At 46.9% G+C, this 21915-nt stretch overlaps 1 protein-coding gene across 1 annotated transcript in view; it reads right to left on the reverse strand.

Moving 5' to 3' along the window:
- Window positions 1-9421: 9421 nt before the first annotated feature.
- The window catches only part of APEH (acylaminoacyl-peptide hydrolase), a 30764-nt gene continuing 18270 nt past the window's right edge, over window positions 9422-21915 (reverse strand). The window contains exons 13-22 of the mRNA XM_073591694.1: window positions 20390-20444; window positions 17375-17463; window positions 17144-17282; window positions 15673-15756; window positions 15510-15590; window positions 15341-15429; window positions 12783-12973; window positions 12435-12537; window positions 10049-10155; window positions 9422-9966 (exon numbers count right to left, since the gene is read on the reverse strand). Coding sequence (XP_073447795.1) covers window positions 9861-9966; window positions 10049-10155; window positions 12435-12537; window positions 12783-12973; window positions 15341-15429; window positions 15510-15590; window positions 15673-15756; window positions 17144-17282; window positions 17375-17463; window positions 20390-20444 — 1044 coding nt within the window. The 3' untranslated portion in view covers window positions 9422-9860. The remainder of the gene's footprint in view (window positions 9967-10048; window positions 10156-12434; window positions 12538-12782; window positions 12974-15340; window positions 15430-15509; window positions 15591-15672; window positions 15757-17143; window positions 17283-17374; window positions 17464-20389; window positions 20445-21915) is intronic.

The raw sequence follows: 21915 nt of genomic DNA on the forward strand, positions 1-21915 counted from the left end.
AATTAGATTCCAATCTCTCCATCATGGCAAGACCAAAGAGCTGTCCAAGGACGTCAGGGACAAGATTGTAGACCTACACAAGGCTGGAATGGGCTACAAGACCATCGCCAAGCAGCTTGGTCAGAGGGTGACAACAGTTGGTGCGATTATTCGCAAATGGAAGAGACACAAAATAACGGTCAATCTCCCTCGGTCTGGGGCTCCATACAAGATCTCACATTGTGGAGTTTCAATGATCATGAGAACGGTGAGGAATCAGCCCAGAACTACACAGGAGAACCTGGTCAAGGATCTCAAGGCAGCTGGGACCATAGTCACCAAGAAAACAATTGGTAACGCACTACACCGCGAAGGACTGAAATCCTGCAGCGCCCGCAAGGTCCCCCTGCTCAAGAAAGCACATGTACAGGCCTGTCTGAAGTTTGCTAATGAACATCTGAATGATTCAGAGGAGAACTGGGTGAAAGTGTTGTGGTCCAGATGAGACTAAAATCGAGCTGTTTGGCATCAACTCACCGTGTTTGGAGGAGGAGGAATGCTGCCTATGACCCCAAGAACACCATCCCCACCATCATCCATGGAGGTGGAAACATTATGCTTTGGGGGTGTTTCTCTGCTAACATGTCAACTTCACTGCATCAAAGAGACGATGGACAGGGCCATGTACCATCAAATATTGAGTGAGAACCTCCTTCCCTCAGCCAGGGTATTGAAAATGGGTCATGGATGGGTATTCGGGCATGACAATGACCCAAAACACACGGCCAAGGCAGCAAAAGAGTGGCTCAAGAAGAAGCACATTAAGGTCCTGGAGTGGCAGAGCCAGTCTCCAAACCTTAATCCCATAGAAAATATGTGGAGGGAGCTGAACGTTCAAGTAAACAAACGTCCGCCTCGAAACCTTACTGGCTTGGAGAGGATCTGCAAGGAGTGCGTAAAAAAAAAAAAATAAAATAAACCCTCCTGAGATGTGTGCAAACCTGGTGGTCAACTACAAGAAACGTCTGACCTCTCTGCCAACAAGGGTTTTGCCACCAAGTACTAAGTCATGTTTTGCGAAGGGATCAAATACTTATTTCACTCATTTAGAACTTTTTTGAAATGCGTTTTCCTGGATTTTTTTTGTTTGTTATTCTGTCTCTAAAGTTGAGAAATTTGACGATAAAAGTACGGGGAGGTGCACCAGGAGGAGGGGGTCTTGAGGGAATACGGTGTGCCCTCTCAACCTCGAACATAACAGAAAATGCCTCCCTACCATAAGTGGTGACAAGTAGGTGTTCCAGGAAACTCGCTGATTCTGAGCCCTCTGCCTTTTCAGGGAGACCAATGAAGCGGAGATTGCAGCTGCAGAGACTATTTTCCATATCGTCTTCTTTTTGCACTGCTCATCTGCTGTGGTATGTAGAAGATGATGCAATAAATCCTCTGCAGTGCTAATGCGGGTCTTGGTCTCAGTTACTCTTTCCTTTTAGTTTAGACAGGTCTTAAAGGATCAATGAGATATCGAACTTTACCTCATCAATTTTGGCCGTGAGCGTGTTCTGGCATGTGGAGATAGCCTCTAGGACCTTGGCGGTAGCAGCCACGTGTTGCTCTGTGACGGAAAAGACGCCGCCACCATCATCGTCCTGTGCATCCTTCGCCTGCCGACGGTATTTAGCAAGCTGGCTGATAGTTTCTGTGAGCTTTTCGGGGGAGACATTGTCCTCAAGGAACCAGGCACTCACAGGGACCAGTTGTGCAGATAAAATCGCGGTATACAAAGCAGGATATTTAGGAAAGGATTAGTGCCAAGTGGAGCTCTCTCTACTTGCGTCTTATCCCATTGCGCTCCAAGCCACCCCCCCCCCCCCCACCCCCCGTTATTCTGTCTCTCACTGTTAGAATAAACCTACCATTAAAATTATAGACTGATCATTTCTTTGTCAGTGGACAAACGTACAAAATCAGCAGGGGATCAAATACTTTTTTTTTCCCCTCACTGTACATGTTCACCTGCTGCAGTGGCAGACAGGACTTGTAGTTCATCCATTCACAGATATGACTTGGCTTTTTGCAGGCAGAGCCCCCCCATATCCGAGCTGATTTCAAATCTGACCGCTGCTATGAAGTTGAAGAAAACCCACATTCTGTCAGTTTTGGGAGTCCTCTCAACACCATGTTACATCCTAAATATGGGTGTAACATGGTTTTAAAAGGTGAATTTCTATCTACAGTGCTCAGCATAATTGAGTACCCCTCCCCCCTCAACAGATTTGTCAGAAAACCTTTACTTTCCTTTCAAAATCAACATTTCTATAGGACACTATACTACAAAATACTCCCATAAATGCGGGCCATTGACTGCACAGAAAAGTATTTTTTTTTTCCAAACAAATTCATTTAAGACCATGTTTCAAAAAATGAATACACCCCAATAAAAGTCTTAGAGCCCTTTCAGACTGGGGCGGTAGCGGTAAAGCACTGCTAGTTTTAGCGGCGCTTTCACTGCTGATATAGTAGCACTTTTAACCCCCCCCCCCCCCAGAAGGGGTTAAAAGCACCCGCTTAGCGCTGTTTTCAAAGTGATTTTAAAGCGCTTTGAAAGCGGCGCCTATTCGTTTCAATGGGCAGGGGCGGTGGAGGAGCTGTGTATACACCGCTCCCGTACCACCCCAACGACGCTGCTTGCAAAAACGCCTGAAAAGCGCCCCAGTGTGAAAGGGATCTTAGGAGCAAGGCTAAAATTTTAAACAAAATCCTAATCAACAAGAACTCAACTACAGGTGAGTCCAATTATTCATTAACCACTTCCCATCCGACATATAGCAATATGACGTGCGCAAAGAGGTTAGGTTATCCTGTCTGAACGTCATCTGAGATCCAGCGGGATAAGCCACTAAAGCGCACCCACGAGGGGCACCGCAACTCGGCAATCGGTGGTGTGTCAATCTTTCCGGGTGCCTGAATTACAATGGCGGGGGGTGTTTTTGAAGCACTTGATTAGAGCCATAGGCTCTAATAGTCGTCAAAAAAGGTAAACGGTGAACACCATGCTGATGGCACAGTGGCTGCGTTTGATGGGGTTTTTTTTTTCAGAATTTTTCAGTTGATTTGCACCAGCTGCCACTGACTGGGACTTTGTACTCCAGACCAGTGGTCATCAACCCTGTCCTTAGGGCCCACTAACAGGACAGGTTTGCAAGATAACTGAAACACATCCCAGGTGACATCATTTGCTGCTCAGTGATTGCAGTCTTCTAGTCTGAATCTCCCCCAAGGTAATACATAAAACCTGGCCTGTTAGTGGGTCCTGAGGACAGGGTTGATGACCACTGTTCCAGAGTGAGGAGATCAAGATAAATGTTTTTGGAACTGATGGCTTCAAAAACTGTAAGGTGTCCCACTGGTGAGGCATACAAAGGAAAATGCATGGTGCCTACAGTGGGAACTGGTGCTGGCAGTGTCCTTCTGTGGGGCTGGATGAGTGTTGCTGGTGTCGGGGAGTTTCATTTCATTGAGGATATCATGAATTCACAGATGTACTGCCCTATATTGAAAGGGGAAGTTGTTACCAATCACTCGGTGCCCTTGGTCGTTGTGCCCTTTTCCATGATAATGATCCAAAACACACATCTGCATTTCTGCAGAAGAACCGGGTGAAAGCGATTCGGTGGCCAAGCATGTCTCCTGATCTGAACATAATCGAACACCTATGGGGGAATTCTTAAGAGACAAGTCGAGCATCGTTCTCCATCCAGGCTCTAAAAGAGGTCGTTCTTGAAGAATGGAAAATGATAGATGTTGTAGTACGTCGGCAACTTGTTCATTCCATGCCTAGAAGACTCGGTGCTTTCCTTACAAATCATGGAGGTCATACAAAATACTAGATGGAGTAGTTTTTTTTTTTTTGGTGGGGTGTATTAGTTTTTGCATCAACTAATTTTAGTAAAACTGAAAGATTTCGTAATCTAAGTAATATTATTAACCTTACTTACATATAATGAGCTAAACAAATGTTCTATAAAACTCAGTTTTGTCCAAACTTTGGAAATGGTTCTTCTCGTGCTCATTGAGATATTGATTAAAATCTTACTTTTCAAAAGGGGTGTCCTCATTTATGCTGAGCACTGCCTCTATGGCCAGCCTAACTTGCTCCCCTGTTTGGTAAAGCCATCAAATTCTCACTAAATGCGGTTTCCTTTATGGCTTATTGGACCTGATGCACTTTACTGTATTGTACTTTTTTATGGGTTCTAACCTATTGAAACATTTGAAAGTGAAGAATTTAAAGGAAACAAAAAAAAAAAAAAAAAAGGGACCAGTGCTAACATTTCCCATTGTCTGCCCACATCTGTTGTGTCACACTGGGGTCGTCGTCCCCATCCCGGTTGTGGCAGCTCTACAGAACGACGCCCTCCCCGATGGTAGGTGGTAAGCTTTACAGGCTTTAAAACAAAAAATGTTTTTGTGGCCTCTTTTCACATTGATTGGAAGTTATTCCTAGAATGTTACTGGGCTCGGCTGTTGCAAAGTTTTATGATACGACACAGTTGTGGCTCTTGGCAGACACAATGGGGCCCCCCCTGTGGTTTACGCCTAATGAGCTTGACATGTCTTCCTGGAATTTTTATTAAATCTGTCCTCCAACCCCCTCCTCTCCCTCTTGCACAGTTGTAGCGGCTTCTCTCCTGGACTGAAATGGTTTCTGCTCTGATTTCACTGCACACTGTGGAGCTTCTCACCATGTACATTAGAAACTGCAGCAATTAAGAGAGAGTCTCTATAGCAGTGGTGGTGAACCTTGGCACCCCCCCAGATATTTTGGAACTACATTTCCCACGATGCTCAACTACACTGGAGAGTGCAGGAGCATCATGGGAAATGTAGTTCCAAAAACATCTGGGGTTGCCAAGGTTCTCCATCACTGCTCTATAGTCTCATGTCCGGGCAGGAGAACGCTCACTGTCATCCTTTCCTTCCCAGCCTGTCTCACCCCCACCCCCTTTTATTCATTGGATTTCGGTCATGAAGGGTCAGCATTTCTAGGGCGTCTTCATGCAGATACAGCCTGCCTAGGAACGCCCGCTCTTCCAGATTGACCCATCAAGACATAATGGTATTTTCATAACTTCTCCCAAAGGCTAGCCCACTTCTTGCATTAGGATATCGGTTCCTTAAAGTAGAACTAACTATATGTAACCACCCCTCCCCCCCATTTTGGATAGAGAAAGGGAGGGTTATAACCCCTGTCAGATTTTTTTTTTTTTTTTCCCCACTTTGTCCCATTGCAGAGATTTCTCTTCACTTCCTGTCCCATAGCCGAACAGGAAGTGAGAGGAAATCCCTGCAAATTAAGGGAATTCCTTGGGGGCCCCCCCAGGTCACCAGAACTAGTGTCTTCATTAGAAGATTTCCCCTCTATTACTTTTCTGGGGATAACCCAAAATGTGGGATTTTCTTTTACTTTCAACGATAATGGCAAAACAGGACAAATAGAGAGAGAAAATCTCCCTAACGGGGCAGAGACTGCAATAAAAACTAACGAAGCATTCTATTTCCTCTGCACTATATCCAAAACTTTAAAGAAAAGTTTTGCCTTTAGTTATACTTTAAATCATGAAGGCTCAGTATCACAGGTGGGTGTTACCTATGCAAATACGGCCCCGCCTACCAACGCCCACTACTCCAGACTGACACCCACCCATCACGGCGTTTTGTTATTTGCAGCCCACTGCTTCCATCAGGGCTCATGAGAAGAGTACCCGACGGGGGGCAGGGTGCTGTGATGTTTTCAGGAAGTATTATACACCACCCTGCCAGGCCCCTCCCACCAGCCAAGATCTGCCTGCATTGCATAGAGAAGCACAAAAGAACAAGTGATGACATCTCTGGGTGGAAATAAAGTACGAAATAAAAATGAAAAAGGTTTTAGGAAGGAACCGGAGATAGCAAAATATAAGCAGATGAAAGTTCAGCTGTAAAGTGTATCTAAACCTCCATTTTCTTTTAAACTAAAATAACTAACATGTTATACTTACCTGCTCTGTGTAATGATTTTGCACAGAGCAGCTCCGATCCTCCTTTTCTGGGGTCGATTTCCCCCCCCCACCCCTCCCCGCGGTCACTCCAGGCCCCTCCTCTTCGGCAAGTGCCCATCAAGTGCGGCTTTCCCTGGAGGCTCCCGAGCTGCTCAGTCTGTGTCTACTGGCACAGACTGTGCGACTCAGCCCCGCCCCATCATAGAATCATAGCTGCCGCTGCTATCAGGCTGACAAATGAGGAGGGAGACAGTGACGAGAGCTGGGGGGGGGGGGGGGGGGCATGAGGGCCTCCTGCAGAACCAGTGGTGGCTGGTGCTCAAATTTTTCGGGGAGGGCGCAAACAAACTGAAAAAAAACCAAAACAAAAAACCCATCAATTGCAGCCTCACTGTACCATCAAAAGCAGCCAATGGGCCCCATCAAAAGCAGCCACTGGGCCCCATCAAAAGCAGCCAATGGGCCCCATCAAAAGCAGCCAATGGGCCCCATCAAAAGCAGCCAATGGGCCCCATCAAATGCAGCCACTGGGTTATCAAACGCAGCCACTGTGCCCATCAATGGCCGCCACTGTGCCCCATAAAATGCAGCCACTGGGTTATCAAACGCAGCCAATGGGCCATCAATTGTCACCACTGTGCCAAACGCAGCCACTGTGCCCGATCAAACGCACTGTGCCATATCAAATGCTGTCAGTGTGCCCCCCGCCGGCCATCTGCACTTACCCTGTCTTGATGAGACAGCTCCTCGATGTCTTCTGCTATGATTGGACGCCTGGCATCCAATCACAGCTTCTGTTGTTTCAGCCAATCAGGTGACGGGTAACAGATCCGAGCACCTGATTGACGGAGAGGCGGTTTAGTGTTAGGAAAGCGATTTTTCATTCACTTTACTAACACACAGCTGAGTGACCTGCGAGCGCCCAGCATGGCGCTCGCAGGTCACCTTTTTTGACGCCTATTAGAGCCTATGGCTATAATCAGGTGCTTCAAAACCACCCCCCCCCCCCCAACCCCCACCGCTGTAATTCAGGCACCCTGCGCTCGAAAAGGGGCCAGGCGCCTGAACAGGGGGTGCCAGCGGCGGCCATAGATACATAAATCTATCTATTGGTGCTAGAGGGGGTGGCAGGAGAGAGGGGGCGGCACCCGCACGCTTTTAATGGACGCACCGCCATTGTGCAGCACAGAAGGTTTTTTAAACTTGAGGCTTTAAAACCATTTTAAATCTAAAAAAAAAAAAAAAAAAACACACAGGAGAGAAACCACAAGATAAATGGCAAATATTTTATTGCTTTAGAAAAAAAAAAAAAAAAAAAAAAAAAGAAGAAGTACAGAAATGTAAGTAAATTTTAGTAATAAAAAAAAAAAAGACCCCAAAATGTAACCTCTAAAATCTGACCCTGTGACAGGTCAGTAGCACTAGTGTGGGTGGAGGGGGTCATCCCCCAATAAGAACAGCAGTGCAGACACGGGGCTAATTGCAGCCCAGAGAGGAAGTGGGAGGTGAGTAACAGATCCGCCAGAAGATCCACAGCGTTCGTTATAAAATGTTTTCCATAATAAAGTTTAGCTCCGCCCTCATTTCATATAAAATCGGGATTAGTATTTTTTTTTTTTTCTTCCCCCACAATGTGGAGAGAAGAAGAACCGCAGAACAAGTTCAGTACTTTACATTCTCAGAAGTGCATTAAAACTTATAATAAGCAGCAGGAAAGAAGCTGAATCGGCATCCGAAGACACAAATTGGGGGGGCTGAAAATCCTTATAAATGCCCCCCCAGTATATAAGACTACAAACCCTCATCCACCAGACATCAGCCTCCTTCTAAGTGCTGGAGTTCACAGCCCTTTGTAGAATGGTGGTTTGTTTAAAGGGCAACTCCACCTAAAAAAAAAATCATTAGTACCAGTCAACTGAATCTCCTATTGGTTTTCCATGTTAAGCAGACCATACATTACACAATTTTCTTTCCTGTAACCAAGAAAATGTGTTCGATTCCTCCCATCAACACAGTAACAGCGGTATTGTGTTTTGCCGGCAGGGGAGCCTTCCCAGCCGGCAGAATACAATGATCACCGCTAGCGTCTATAGCCGCCGGCAGTAATCAAAAGAAGAAGAAGAAAGAAGAAAAAAAAAAAAAAAAAAACACAACAGGCTGGTTGTACTGACTTCGATCAATGGATTGACTTTAGTACAATCAGCCTGCCTATAGACCAATCAAATCTTTGCCGGTTCAGTGATCCATCTATGGTTGGCTTTAGCATTCCATTTGCTAGAATTCCCCCCCACATACCGAAGTTGTCCTTCTCCGCTGCAGAACGTAAATCTGCCCCCCCCCCGGCCGTTTGTGCCTCTGCCCCGCCTACTATGCTGATGAGATCTCCCTGTAACAGTTTCTGGTCTTGTAGGAGTGGCAGAGGCACACCCCCACCCCCCCCCCGACACTTTCAGTTTATTATTTAGGCCTCATGCAACACTACAGGCGTTGGACGTTTTTTCTTTTCTGCCTCTGAATGCCCCTCCATGTTAACATACACTATATTGTCAAAAGTATTGGGACACCTGCCTTTACATGAACTTCAATGACATCCCAGTCTTAGTCCGTAGGGTTCAATATTGAGTTGGCCCTCCCTTTGCAGTTATAACAGCTTCAACTCTTCTGGGAAGACTGTCCACAAGGTTTAGGAGTGTGTCTATGGGAATGTTTGACCATTCTTCCAGAATCGCATTTGTGAGGTCAGGCACTGATGTTGGACGAGAAGGCCTGGCTCACATTCTCCGCTCTAATTCATCCCAAACCCGTTCTATCGGGTTGAGGTCAGGACTCTGTGCAGGCCATTCAAGTTCCTCCACCCTAAAATTCGCTCATCCATGTCTTTATGGACCTTGCTTTCTGCACTGGTCCAAACCATTTTGGGAGAGGGGGTTATAGCGTGTGGTTGTTTTTCAGGGGTTGGGCTTGGCCCCTTAGTTCCAGTGAAAGGAACTCTTAAGGTGTCAGACATTTTGGCTAATTTTTATGCTCCTAACTTTGTGGGAACAGTTTGGGGATGGCCCCTTCCTATTCCAACTGGGCACCAGTGCACAAAGCAAGGTCCATAAAGACATGGATGAGCGAATTTGGGGTGGAGGAACTTGACTGGTCTGCACAGAGTCCTGACCTTAACCAGACAGAACACCTTTGGAATGAATTAGAGCGGAGACTGTGAGCCAGGCCTTCTCATCCAAAATCAGTGCCTGACCTCACAAATGCTGACACAAGTGCCTGACCTCCACAAATGGTCAAACATCCCCATAGACACACTCCTAAACCTTGTGGACGGCCTTCCCAGAAGAGTTGAAGCTGTTATAGGTGCAAAAGGGAGGGCCAACTCAATATTGAACCCTACGGACTAAGACGTCATTAAAGTTCATGTGTGTGTGTGTAAAGGCGGCGTCCCAATACTTTTGACAATATAGTGTATGTGACCATGCACACATAGGCGTTTACTGGCAGAAATCTGAACGTACCAAAATCACGTTCAGGAGAAAAGCTTTTGGGCAGAAAAATGGCCAACGTGTGTAAATGTGCCTAAAACGATACATTACTTATTCATTTCAATGGTCAGAATAAATTACTTTTCTGGCCAATAAAATGAATGAATGCCCAAATGCTCAACATGCCTGAACACATTTAAACTTTTTTTTCAAGAACGCGGCTTTGGGCACATTTTTATGCTGATTTTTTCTTGTTATGAGAAAAGCGTTCAGAAGGCCATAGAGTGATGAATCAATAAATGGGGGGGGGGGGGGGGGTGAAATGTCAGTTTTATGTGGAGTTGTCCTTTAACCTAGGGTATTATTGGTCCAGGTGTTTGAGGATCCACAGTGCGATATTCATAAAACTGTCAGATTCAGCGTCCACCTTGGCCAAGGCGTGGTTGTTTCCGGGATACCAGAGTAACCTGGAGGGAGGAGAAGACAACAAGTGAGATAATCTATAGACAAAAAAAAAAAATCGGCAACAATACCCAGAATGCAACTGACCGTGAGGTGACACCGTGAGCTCTCAGTGCTTTGTAATACTCCAGACCCTGAGTGTTCGGGACCCGCCGGTCCTCCTCTCCCAACATCAGCAGCACCGGGGTTTTCACCTACCGGGGACAATAGAGACACTACTGGTGATCGGAGCTTCAGATTGGATACTCTCTGCCTGAATCCCAATTGAGCCCAGTGTGACCCCAATATTACAGTACCAGGGTTCTCACTTGTGCCAGGGACAACACAGACTGGCGATTGCAACTTCTGATTGGATACTCATCGCTTGAACCCCAACTGAGGCCAGTATGACTGCAATATGAACACCTAAACTCAAATTGAGCCCAGTGTGACCTCAATATTACCACCAAAACTCCAACTGAGCTCAGTGTGACCTCAATATTACCACCTGAAGCCCAACTGAGTCCAGCATGGTTGGTAGGTCCTCACCTGCCGGGACTACAGCCTGGTGATCCTCAACTCCTGAATACCAACTGAGCCCAGCATGACCTCAATATTACCACCTGAACCCCAACTTAGCCCATTGTGACCTCAATATTACCACCAAAACTCTAATTGAGCTCGGTGTGACCTCAATATTACCACCTGAAGCCCAACTGTGTCCAGCATGACCCCAATATTACCACCTGAATTCCAACTGAGCCCAGTATGACCCAAATATTACCACCTAAAGCCCAACTGAGCTCAGTATGACCCCAATATTACCACCTAAACCCAACTGAGCCCAGTATGACCTCAATATTACCACCTAAACTCCAACTAAGCCCATTATGACCTCAATATTACCACCTGAACTCCAACTGAGCCCAGTATGACCCCAATATTACCACCTGAACTCCAACTGAGCCCAGTAGAACCCCAATATTACCACCTGAATACCAACTGAGCCTAGCATGACCTCAATATTACCACCTAAACCCCAACTTAGCCCATTGTGACCTCAATATTACCACCAAAACTCCAATTGAGCTCAGTGTGACCTCAATATTACCACCTTAAGCCCAACTGAGTCCAGCATGACCCCAATATTACCACCTTTACTCCAACTGAGCCCAGTATAACCTCAATATTACCACCTGAACTCCAACTGAGCCCAGTATGACCCGAATATTACCACCTGAAGCCCAATTGAGCTCAGTATGACCCCAAAATTACCACCTAAACCCAACTGAGCCCAGTATGACCTCAATATTACCACCTGAACTCCAACGGAGCCCAGTATGACCCCAATATTACCACCCAAACTCAAAATGAGCCCAGTATGACCCCAATATTACCACCTGAACTCCAACTGAGCCCAGTAGAACCCCAATATTACCACCTGAACACCAAATGAGCCAGCACTGGGGTCATCACCTGCCGGGACAACAGACCGGAGATCGCATGTTCTGTTTGGATCCTCACTGCCTGAACCCCCAACTGATCCCAATATGACCCCAATATTACCACTCCAACTGAGCCCTGTCAGGACCTGGATCACCTGCTGGTGGCACTGTACTTCTCAGAGCGTAAGGTTGTAGTTCCGGTGTCCACCAGCGGATCCTAGTAATCAATTTCCACCTGATGCTGCCTGCTGGGCGGGTATTTAGGCCCACCCCTACTAGTGCCTTTCACTCCAGTGTTTTGCTGCTGCCAGATTCTGTTTGCCTCTGATCCTGATCTTGCTCCTGCCATGTACCCTGCTCCTAGTTTTGGTTCCCCTTTCCCATCTGCTCCCTGCACCTCCAGTTTTCCCCTGCTTTTCCTTGTTCCACACTGTATATAGTTAGTTATTAATCTGGCTGTTTGTTAGGTATTCTATCACTGGGTTCATGTATATTTTTATGTTTGCTTTGTTTGGATGGATTTTGTTTCACTGTAAATAAATCTCACTTAAAGTAGCTAGTGTAACTACGCAGATCTGGCCATCCCTGCTGCTGTTTCCTGACAAGCCCAGTGTTACCTCAATATTATAGCACAGGGGTCCCCTCCCCCACACCTGCTTAGACATCAGACTGGTGATCGCATTTTCTGACTGGATATTCAGTGCCCGAACCCCCAACCCAGCCTAGCGTGACCCAAATATTACAGCACTGGGGTCCTGACCTGCCAGGGACAACTGAGATAATGGTGATCAAGTGTCTGATTGGATACTCACTTCCTGAATTCCAACTGAGCTTAGTATGACCCCATTTTTACCATCTGACCCTCACGTGATCCCAGTGTGACCCCCAATATTACAGGAGATCTCTGTGAGCGCTGAGACATCAAGGAAGCACAGAATGCACTGCTCCCAAGCCCAAAATCAGGGCATCCTGCAGGCACGTCCAGGGGGTGCTTTGCCAGGAGATATATTTCTACCCATGTAGGATACATAGCCTGCTACATAATGTACCTTAGAAATATATATAATGGGGGATTTCTTTAACATTTCCTCCAGATGGGCCCCGGTGGGAAGGGTCTGGAAGGAGTAGGTGAAGCCGGATTCCACATGACACCTATAGAGAGATAAATAGTATCAGTGTATAGATCTGCAATATTCAACAAAATAAATTCTGAATACCCCCACATCGCCATATGATTCGCTATAATACGCCTCACTGGCTAGTACTGCATCTAATGCAGTGATGGCCTTGGCTTCAGGCCTCACTATAGGCCTACCTGCAGGAAATCTGTATGTTCTTACAGGAGTGTGACATATACCAGTACCAAAAAAAAAAAAAAGTGTTGCAGCTGAACTTACCAGTCCGGGATGTCTGTTGACCCGGTCATTGTTGGGATGTTAGTCACAGGATTGCGGATGATACAGGCTTTGTAGAAATCAGGGTACTGTCCAATAAGGTGGCAGGAGAGGAATCCTCCATGTGATCCGCCACATAATGAAACTTTCTGTGGATCTATTGGCTGCTCCTGCAGAACCTGCAGCACCGCCGTCTGTATGATGGAAGATAGGAATATTAGTAACTGTGCCATCTACTGGTACAAAAGCAGTAGACATGATTACTGCTTTCTATTGCGGATAGCTATATATTGGCGGATCTGGGAATCTGTGTCTTTAGGTGGATATGTAGTGTGGTGAGTGACTGTCATTTAAAAAAGAGATGTATGTTTTTTTTTTTTTTTTTAAGGATCATACTTACCTAGGTGGATGCAGCATCTGTCCCCCGACACCTCTACACCTCTAACACTAAAAACCGAGCGATCTAACACCGCAGATCACTCGGTTCTTACAACTCCCCGAGCAGAGAGCTGCTGACAGAGTTCTCTGCGCCCCCAATCCCCCCCCCCCCCCCGTGCTCAGTGGAGTGCTGAGCTGTGGAGGGGGGAGGGAGCGGCCAGCTCAGGCTCTCAGTGGCTCGCCGAGAGGCTAAGCCAGGTGCCGGTACAGGCATGTGGGCGGATCCTGACTCCATTGTCGTGATCTTGCCCGAGCCTGGACCGCCTCTGTGATGTAGTCCGCTGTCTGCTGAAAATGGGTCACAGGAGTGCAGAACAGGAGAAGTACAGCCAAACGAGCTTTGGCCGTACTTCTCCTTTAATGGTGGATCAGGGAACCTATGTGTCTTTACGTGGAGCTATAGGGTGGCGAGGGGCTGTGCCATTTAATGGTGGATCATGGAATCAATGTGTCTCTAATGTGGATAGATGGAGTGGTGACTGCATCATCTAGTGGTTGATCAAGGAATCTGTGTGCCTTTATGTCAGAGTTTCTCAACCAGGGTGCCACAAGCACAAGTCCCAGTTTGCAATGGATCAGAGATGGATGGGGGTGTGATCCCGGAGAGGACTCTTTGTTGATGGGGAAATCTGATGCGATTGGGGGGATTCTGTCATTGCGTTACTCTGATGTAATAGGGACCTCTGACACGCTCTTCCAGGAGGGACCCCTGTGGTGACTGGGGGCCTCTGATTTGTATTGGGGACTAAAAGGAAATAGTAGGTATTCTGGAGGACCACCCGTCTATTAGGTACACCAACAGTGTCCTCAGATATCTGGAGACGCCAAATGAAACGAGAAGCAAGTTATGCACTCGTAAAATGTCTGCCTTTATTAGGCGTGTTACAGCTTATATATGGTTCAACATACCAATAGAAAGAGGTGAGGGGGGAGTGGTTAGTAAATGATGTATTTGTATAGTTATATGGTTATACAAGACAGAGACCCCTTAAAATACATCATCATGAGTTAACACAGGTCAACAGGCCATCTGGTCATGAGTCATAAGTCATGCATCCTGTCCCATGGCCTACCAACCCACAATGATGCATACAGAGCACAGTGCTTGTGCAAGCATCTTTCCAAACATTCTTTTTTAGATGCAGATTTAAGCCATCTTGTATACTGAAATGGCAGAGCATGTTTTGGGCATATTACTACAGGGACTTTACCTGCAAAACAAAATGTGCATTTATTTTTTAAAGGTGAACATATCCTTTAAACCTTTCCCATCTGCCCTGGCATCTCATAGGTTTTCAACACCGGGGTGGGTTTGGGATCAGCCAATCACATGACCACTGATTGGCTGTCACAGTGGTCACATGATTGGGTGGCGGTCCTGCGGCTACCGATCGTTAATGGGACCAGGAGCTGTCTTTCACAGCTAAGTCTCTGTGCTGGGAGCGCTCTTGGCCAACAGTGGCCATTTGTTTGTACTGTTAAAATATTGGTCAGGGGACGCATTGGATGCTTTTGCTGCCATGGTGCTATATTCTGGGTGTCCAGTGCGCCCCTGTGCCTTTAAGGAGGGGTGGGCTCCCTCCAGACTCACCTGCCTTCTGCCTATCCATTATAACGGTGTGCTTCCACTGTGGAGGCTCTCAGAATTTAGAGTTAGGACTGCAGATAATACTAGGGTGCCGTGCTCTGCAAGCTTACGCATGTATTTGCAAATGTGTGCAAACTAAACCCTTTTTTTTTTAAACGCAAACTGTAGACTGGACAATTCGGTTGGTTGCAGGCTGGTCGGTAAGTTGAGCTAGGAATTTTCTTTGACATGCATCGTCCTTTCATGTTCTCCTTGCTGCAAAGGCCAGTTATAAGTGGGGGCAGTGTCCATTTGTTTGTACAGAAACATGAGCCGCCCAGCGACACATATGTACAGTGTGAGGGCATAAAAGCCCACCCATTTGCCGCCATACATAGGAGTTAGGCAGGCGGCAAGGGGTAAAAACCACCGCTTTATGTAGATTGATGGGGTGGCGAGTGACTGCGCCATCTAATAGCTGAACGTGAAACAAGGCAGACACAGAAGTGAAGACGATAAAACGGTCAATACAGACAAGGAGGACAGGTGCACTTACCTGAACATCCTTCACATCCTGATCACCGACTTTCCCTGGCAGAGACATCAAATTATCCTGCCCGAAGCCCAGCGATCCCCGATAATTCACTGCCATTGCAGAGAAGAGAAGTGAATTTGGAGGTACACAGTTTAACATCTATATATCTGTACAGAACACAGAGTCTCACCTAACTGAACAGCGAAGCCCATCTTACACAGCACAGCCGGGAACAGCATCCACTCGCTGACAAACACGGAGTGCGGCCCGCCTGGGGGGGGAAAGGACAGAGTGACACACGGTACAGACAGAGGAACCAACACCACAGACAGGTGGCACCGCCCGCAACGAACCATGAGGAAAAACCACCAGCGGGATCCGACTCTCCTCGGGAACGTTCTGAGGCCTCATGAAGATCGATTCGTATTCCAGACCAGCTGCAAAAGTAACAAAAACAGGATGTAAGCATTCAATGAAAAAAAAGCACAAAAAATATTCTAGAAAAAAAAAAAAAAAGGATAATAATTGTGTAAAACAAAAAACTGCATGGCCAGTTCAGTGTTATTCATCAATGAAGACCTGAGAACAGCTGATGTCACAGCGAAGATGTTAGCAGAGGCATCTGGAGGTTCCTCTGCATGTTGCTGCAGCCAATCGCTCATTATGGCTCCCATTAAGATTTTAGGAACCAGGACCATCATCAGAAAACACGGGGCTCCAAATGGACTCTTTGTTGGGGGACCCTGTACCCTCCCTCCAAAAAAATCCCTAGTGGTTTAGTGGGCTTCATTCACTAAAGGATATTGCATGTGGTATTTAGGTGATCTGACACATCTTTCCCAAATATCGCATGCGAAGCAAAAAAATGTCAAATCCACTATCCCTTTAGGTGATAATCATCTCAAAATCCAAAAACGCTTGGTAAATACCGCATGGTACGGTGTTCAAGTCAATTCACTAAAGGAGAGAAATACACAAATGCATGCGGTAAATAAGTAGCGATCCAGGCATATAATAGTTAAGGAACGCGTTTCATTTTTTAGCTGGTTGTTAAAGGAGCCGACAACTAGTTTAGGTTCTTAACAACTAGTAAATAGCTAGCTGTTATGAAGCAGGCGGCCGATGCGTCCCTAACAACCATAACTCATTTGCTGTCAGCCGGTTGCCCCACTGACAGCAAAATGTAAACAAAAGAAGTGCCGGAATTTAAAAAAATAAAAAAAAGCGTAGGGGTTCCCCCACCCAATCCATACCAGGCCCTTGGGGTCTGGGGTATGGATTTTGAGGGGAACCCCACATCACAAGTAAGAAAAAAAAATTGGCGTAGGGTTCTTCCCAAAATCCATACCAGAACCTTATCTGAGCATGCAGCCCAGGAAAAGAGAGGGGGGGGGGGGCTGATCGAGCGAAAGGCCCGCCCCCCAACCTTATCTATTTGATTGTAAACTAGCAGGAGCGGAGCCCTCCTGACCCTCTTATTGATGATATTATTTCTCTCTTTATATCGTAAATCGCTGCATAAACTGTTGGTGCTATATAAATCCTGTATAATAATAATACCATACTATGTACCCCATACTTATTCACATGGGGGTGGGGCGGTATCTGGAGGCCCCCTTGTTAAGTGGGGCTTTCAGGTTCCGAAAAGTCACCCCCCGCACCCCCACAACCGCGCATTACAAAGCTACCTGCGCCTGGGCCTGATTGGATGCTGAAAAAAGGCTGGAAGACAGAGTGACATCCAGCTACTGATACTGATCTGCTTAGGGCTGGGCCCCCACTTGTCGCCCCCCCCCCCTACTGGTGGCCCTATCAGGAACTTACGGTATTGGAGGTTCTCCTGTTCCGGAGGTGGTTTGTGGCTTATGTAGCTCCAGGTTATATCCGCTAAGGGCTTCTCCTCCTCCAAGGACACCCAGCTAATCTCCTCCTCCCTTTCAGCCGGCGGAAGAAATCCCACTTTCTGTACAGAGAGAAGAAGAAGAGTATGGTCTGTAGGACGGAGGAAAAAAGTCAAGGACAGGAATGGCCACATATCCGAATTATTGGACTCACCACAGTTGGAGGACAGCTCGGAGAGGAAAACCTGACAACCAACATATCGCGATCAATCGCCATCAGCTTCCAGCTACCAGGCGAGGCGTCTGGTGGGATAAGGTAGAGAGACAGAGAGGTGGATTTACTAAAGGCAAATAGACTGTGCACTTTTGCAAGCGCAGTTGCTCCAGACAGAGCTTAGTAAATGAGGGGAAGCTCTGCTGACTTCCATCATCCAAACTTGTGCAAGCAAAAATTGTGTGTTTTTTTTGTTTTTTGCTTGCATGTGATTGGGTATTCATTGTAAAGTGACGCTTTACCTCATTTATGAAGCTCTTCAACAACTACGCTTGCACAGTCTATTTGCCTTTAGTAAATCTACCCCCGGTGCAAAAGTACAAAATGTAGCAAGAAATGTGATTTAAAGAGAGGAGAAAACTGCAGATCATCATTTTGGATCGTTGCTTTATCATCTGCTGTCCCAAATGACACGGGCATTAAAGTGTAATCTACAGACGCAGCGCATCACCTGACCACCACCAGCAAACTACACATAATTGTTCAGATATTCACTATGGTGCGCTCCTGTTCTCGCCATGCACAGCCCTTAAACTAGCCACAGGGGGAGATTTACTAAACACGGAAGAGCTCAGAATCTGGTGCAAGCTGTGCATGGTAGCCAATCAGCTTCTAACTTTAGCTTGTTCAAGTAAGCTTTGACAATAAGGCCGGGTTCACACTGGTACGACAAACGCTCCAACATTGGGAGCTCATGTTGCATGACGTGTGAAAATCAATGTTTCCCTATGGGAGCCGTCTTAACTGGTCCGACACAAGTCGGTCCGACTTTGAAAATTCTCCCTGCACTACTTTGGTCCGACTTTGATCCTACTTTAGCCCATTGAATATTACTGAAGTCGGATCGCCATCTTGACTGGTCAGACTTTGGCATGCGATATGTGCTCTGATGATCTTGAAGTGGAACTCCACGCCGAAAAAAAAAAAAAAAAATGCATGGGTCTCCCCTCCCAGACCGAAGGGCCTGGTATGCTATTGTATGGCTCTTAAGGGGAACCCCCCCACATCGAAAAAACAGCGCGAGGGTCCCCCCAAAATCCATACCAGACCCTCACAGCCCGGCAGGTCAGGAAAGGGGGTGGGGACGAGTGAGCCCCCCCCTCCGTACCAGGTGGCATGCCCTCAACATGGGGGGTGGGTGCTTTGGGACGGGGGGGGCATGTTGATGAGGACAAGGGCCTCTTCCCGACAACCCTGACCGTTGGTTGTCGGGGTCTACGGGCGGGGGGGCTTATCGGAATCTGGAAGCCCCATTTAACAAGGGGGCCCCCAGATCTTGGCCCCCCACCCTATGTGAATGAGTATGGGGTACATTTTACCCCTACCCATTCACCTAAAAATAGTGTGTCAAAAATAAAACACATTACACTAGTTTTTAAAGTGATTTATTAATGCAGCTCCGTCGTTTCTGCTGATCTCTTCTCCCCTCTCCGGCTCTTCTGTGTGCTCCGCTGACGTCTTCTGCCTCTGTCGGTTCTTCCCCGCTCTCTCAGGGGTTCTTCTCCCTGTCTGCTGTCTTCTCGCTCTTTTGCCCGGTCTTCTCCCTCTGTTCTTCTTCCGATGTTGACTCGACGCGCTCTCCCGCTCTAATGCTGGGTGTGCCACTACTTATATTGGCATGGGGCGAGGTCACCGGGTAATGTCACCCGGAGGCCCCACCACTTAACGTCCCCGCCCAGGGCATGATGGGGTGGGCCTCCAGTGACCCCACCCCATTCCAATATAAGTAGTGGCACACTGCGCACCCAGCATTAGAGTGGGAGAGAGCGTCGAGTCAACATCGGAAGAAGAACAGAGGGAGAAGACAGCGGAGAAGAACCATCAAAAGAGCGAGAAGATAGCAGAGAAGACCCGGACAGCGGAGAAGACAGCGGACAGAGAGAGAAGACCCGGAGAGGGGAGAACAACCGGCAGAGGCAGAAGACGTCAATGGAAGAGGCAGAAGAGGTGGAGAGGGGAGAAATTGGAAAAGACGACGGAGCTGCCTTAATAAATTACTTTAAAAACATGTGTAATATGTTTTATTTTTGACACTTTTTTTTTTTTTTTTTTTTTTTTTTTTTTTAGGTGAAATGGGTAGGGGTACATTCTCATTCACATAGGGTGGGGGGCCAGGATCTGGGGGAACCCCTTCTTAAGCAGGGTTTCCAGATTCCGATGAGCTCCACTGCCATGCAGACCCCAGCAACCAACGGCCAGGGTTGTCGGGATAGACACTTGTCCTCATCAACGTGCCCCCACCCCAAAGCACCCACCCCCCAGGCATGCAGCCTGGTATGGTTCAGAAGGGGGGCCCTCACTCGTCCCCACCCCCTTTCCTGACCTGTCGGGCTGTGTGCTCAGATAAGTGTCTGGTATGGATTTTGGGGGGACCCCAATGCCGTTATTTCAGTGTGGGGGTTCCCCTGAAAATCCATACCAGACAGAAGGGCCTGGTATGGTCTTGGAGGGGGAACCCATGCCGTTCTTTTTTACATTGTGCATGTGGTTTCCCCTAAAGATTCATACTAGACACAGTGCCTGGTATTGTCGGTCATCAAAGTTGGATCCCCGTTCACTGAAGTCAGACGCATGTCGGACTTCAAGTCGCAGGGCAAAGTCGGATCCAAAGAGGTACGACTGTCATGTCGTACCAGTGTGAACCCCACCTAAAACCCCGAAGCCAATTGGTTTCTATGCAGAGCTGCAAACTAGGTTTTGCACTCTCCAGTTTTAGTAAATGACCCCCACAGTATGTTCCTGAGCGGTGTAATTGGTTAGCGGTGTTCACATTCAAAAGCCTTTTGCTCACACCGAGGCTCACAAAGTACCCCACTGCCTGGAACCACCCAAACATTGCTCTAAGCCAAAATATCTCCCCAGGAACAGGTTACTCTATGTCAGGTCTTGGCTATAAATAGCATAAGCTTCCTCTCTAGTGTCATTTGACAGGAGGCTGCTGTGCTACATTCATACCTTTAGACTGGAGGAGAGTCACGCTTTTGGCCATCGTATCCACTACATATAGATTCTGCGTGAAGAAAATATTGAAATGTGATTTTATTTTTATTCTTTTTATTACATTTTTTAAACATATTACAAAAAAGCCACTTACAAAGTGATAAAGAAAGAAAGAAAGAAAGAAAGAAAGAAAGAAAGAAAGAAAGAAAGAAAGAAAGAAAGAAAGAAAGAAAGAAAGAAAGAAAGAAAGAAAGAAAGAAAGAAAGAAAGAAAGAAAATACAACAGCACAAGTGGAAAACATGGCCCTAACAGTAAAGGATACAAAAAAGACGCCACTTGCTCCCATCTATGGCTGGCTATCGCAGTAAGACACATTGGAAGGAGAACAACAGGTACAAACAAGGCCAAGGATAATTTATCCTTGGCCTTGTTTGTGCCCTAACAGTAAAGGACTAGCTCAGCAGAAAATCTCCTGATGATGTTTGTATGACGATGTTGGGTGGAGCTGGATCACGTAACGGAGGTCGGCCATCTTGATGGTTGGAAACGTTCCCATTTTTACTATTGATGTACATGCAAGCTTTTATCCTCTACATGACGAGTGTGTTTGCTGGATTTTATTAAACTAAATATCAAACACACTACACTATGAAGTGTTTATTTGCCTTTGTTAGAACCATTGAGGTCATTATGAAGTGGAGTCTGTTTAAGGGTGGAAGAGTTCTAAAGTTTGGAGTTTAGCCGATTGGATTCTGTAACAAGCGCAATTGACCGCTGTATCTAGTGGTCCACCTTGGATGGTAAGAGTCAGGGTGTCTGCACCTGTCAGTGGAGGATCTCTCACACAAGATATTCTGCTTTTCTTCAACCCTTTCACACCTGTGCGACTTCAAAGTCGCTCAATTTTTGCTGCCGCGATTTCAGGGAATGCCTGTGTAACTCGCATCAAACTCGGACCAAAGAAGTGCAGGGACTACTTTGAAGTCGGCACGACTTGAAGTGGTACTAATTTGAATGCTTGTCATTGGAAATCATGGGAAACGACTTGTCATGCGACTTTGCAGTCCCAAGTCGCAGGACAAGTCGTACAAGTGTGAAAGGGGCCTAATAAAGAGGTAGCGCTTTGTTTATTAAAGCCTATTGTTTTTGGAGGGGGGGGGAGTCAAACAAATCACCCAAACCCCCCCTGTCGGTCACCTGTCCGCCCATCAGCCCTGCACTTACCCCACCCAGATCACGGGCAGCTTTAACAGCTTGCCCCTGCATCTCCTCCTCGGCACCTCCCCCCTGCTCCCGGCCAACACGGTCGCTTCTCCTCTCGGCCAATCGGGTCCTAAGACCGGCTTACTGATTGGCCGGAAGGAAAAGCAGGAAGACAATAGCGAATATTAATTCACTATTGTCACACAACTGGGTGGGCTTAGACTGCAGTACTCTGCACCCCGAGCCCACCCTTTTTTGTAAACACCACTCCTAAACCGCCCCTGCCATTGAAATCAATAGGCGGCGCTTTTTACCCCTTGTTAACCCCTTCTTTGAG

The sequence above is a fragment of the Aquarana catesbeiana genome, linkage group LG07, assembly GCF_042186555.1.
Source record: "Aquarana catesbeiana isolate 2022-GZ linkage group LG07, ASM4218655v1, whole genome shotgun sequence".
NCBI lineage: Eukaryota > Metazoa > Chordata > Amphibia > Anura > Ranidae > Aquarana > Aquarana catesbeiana.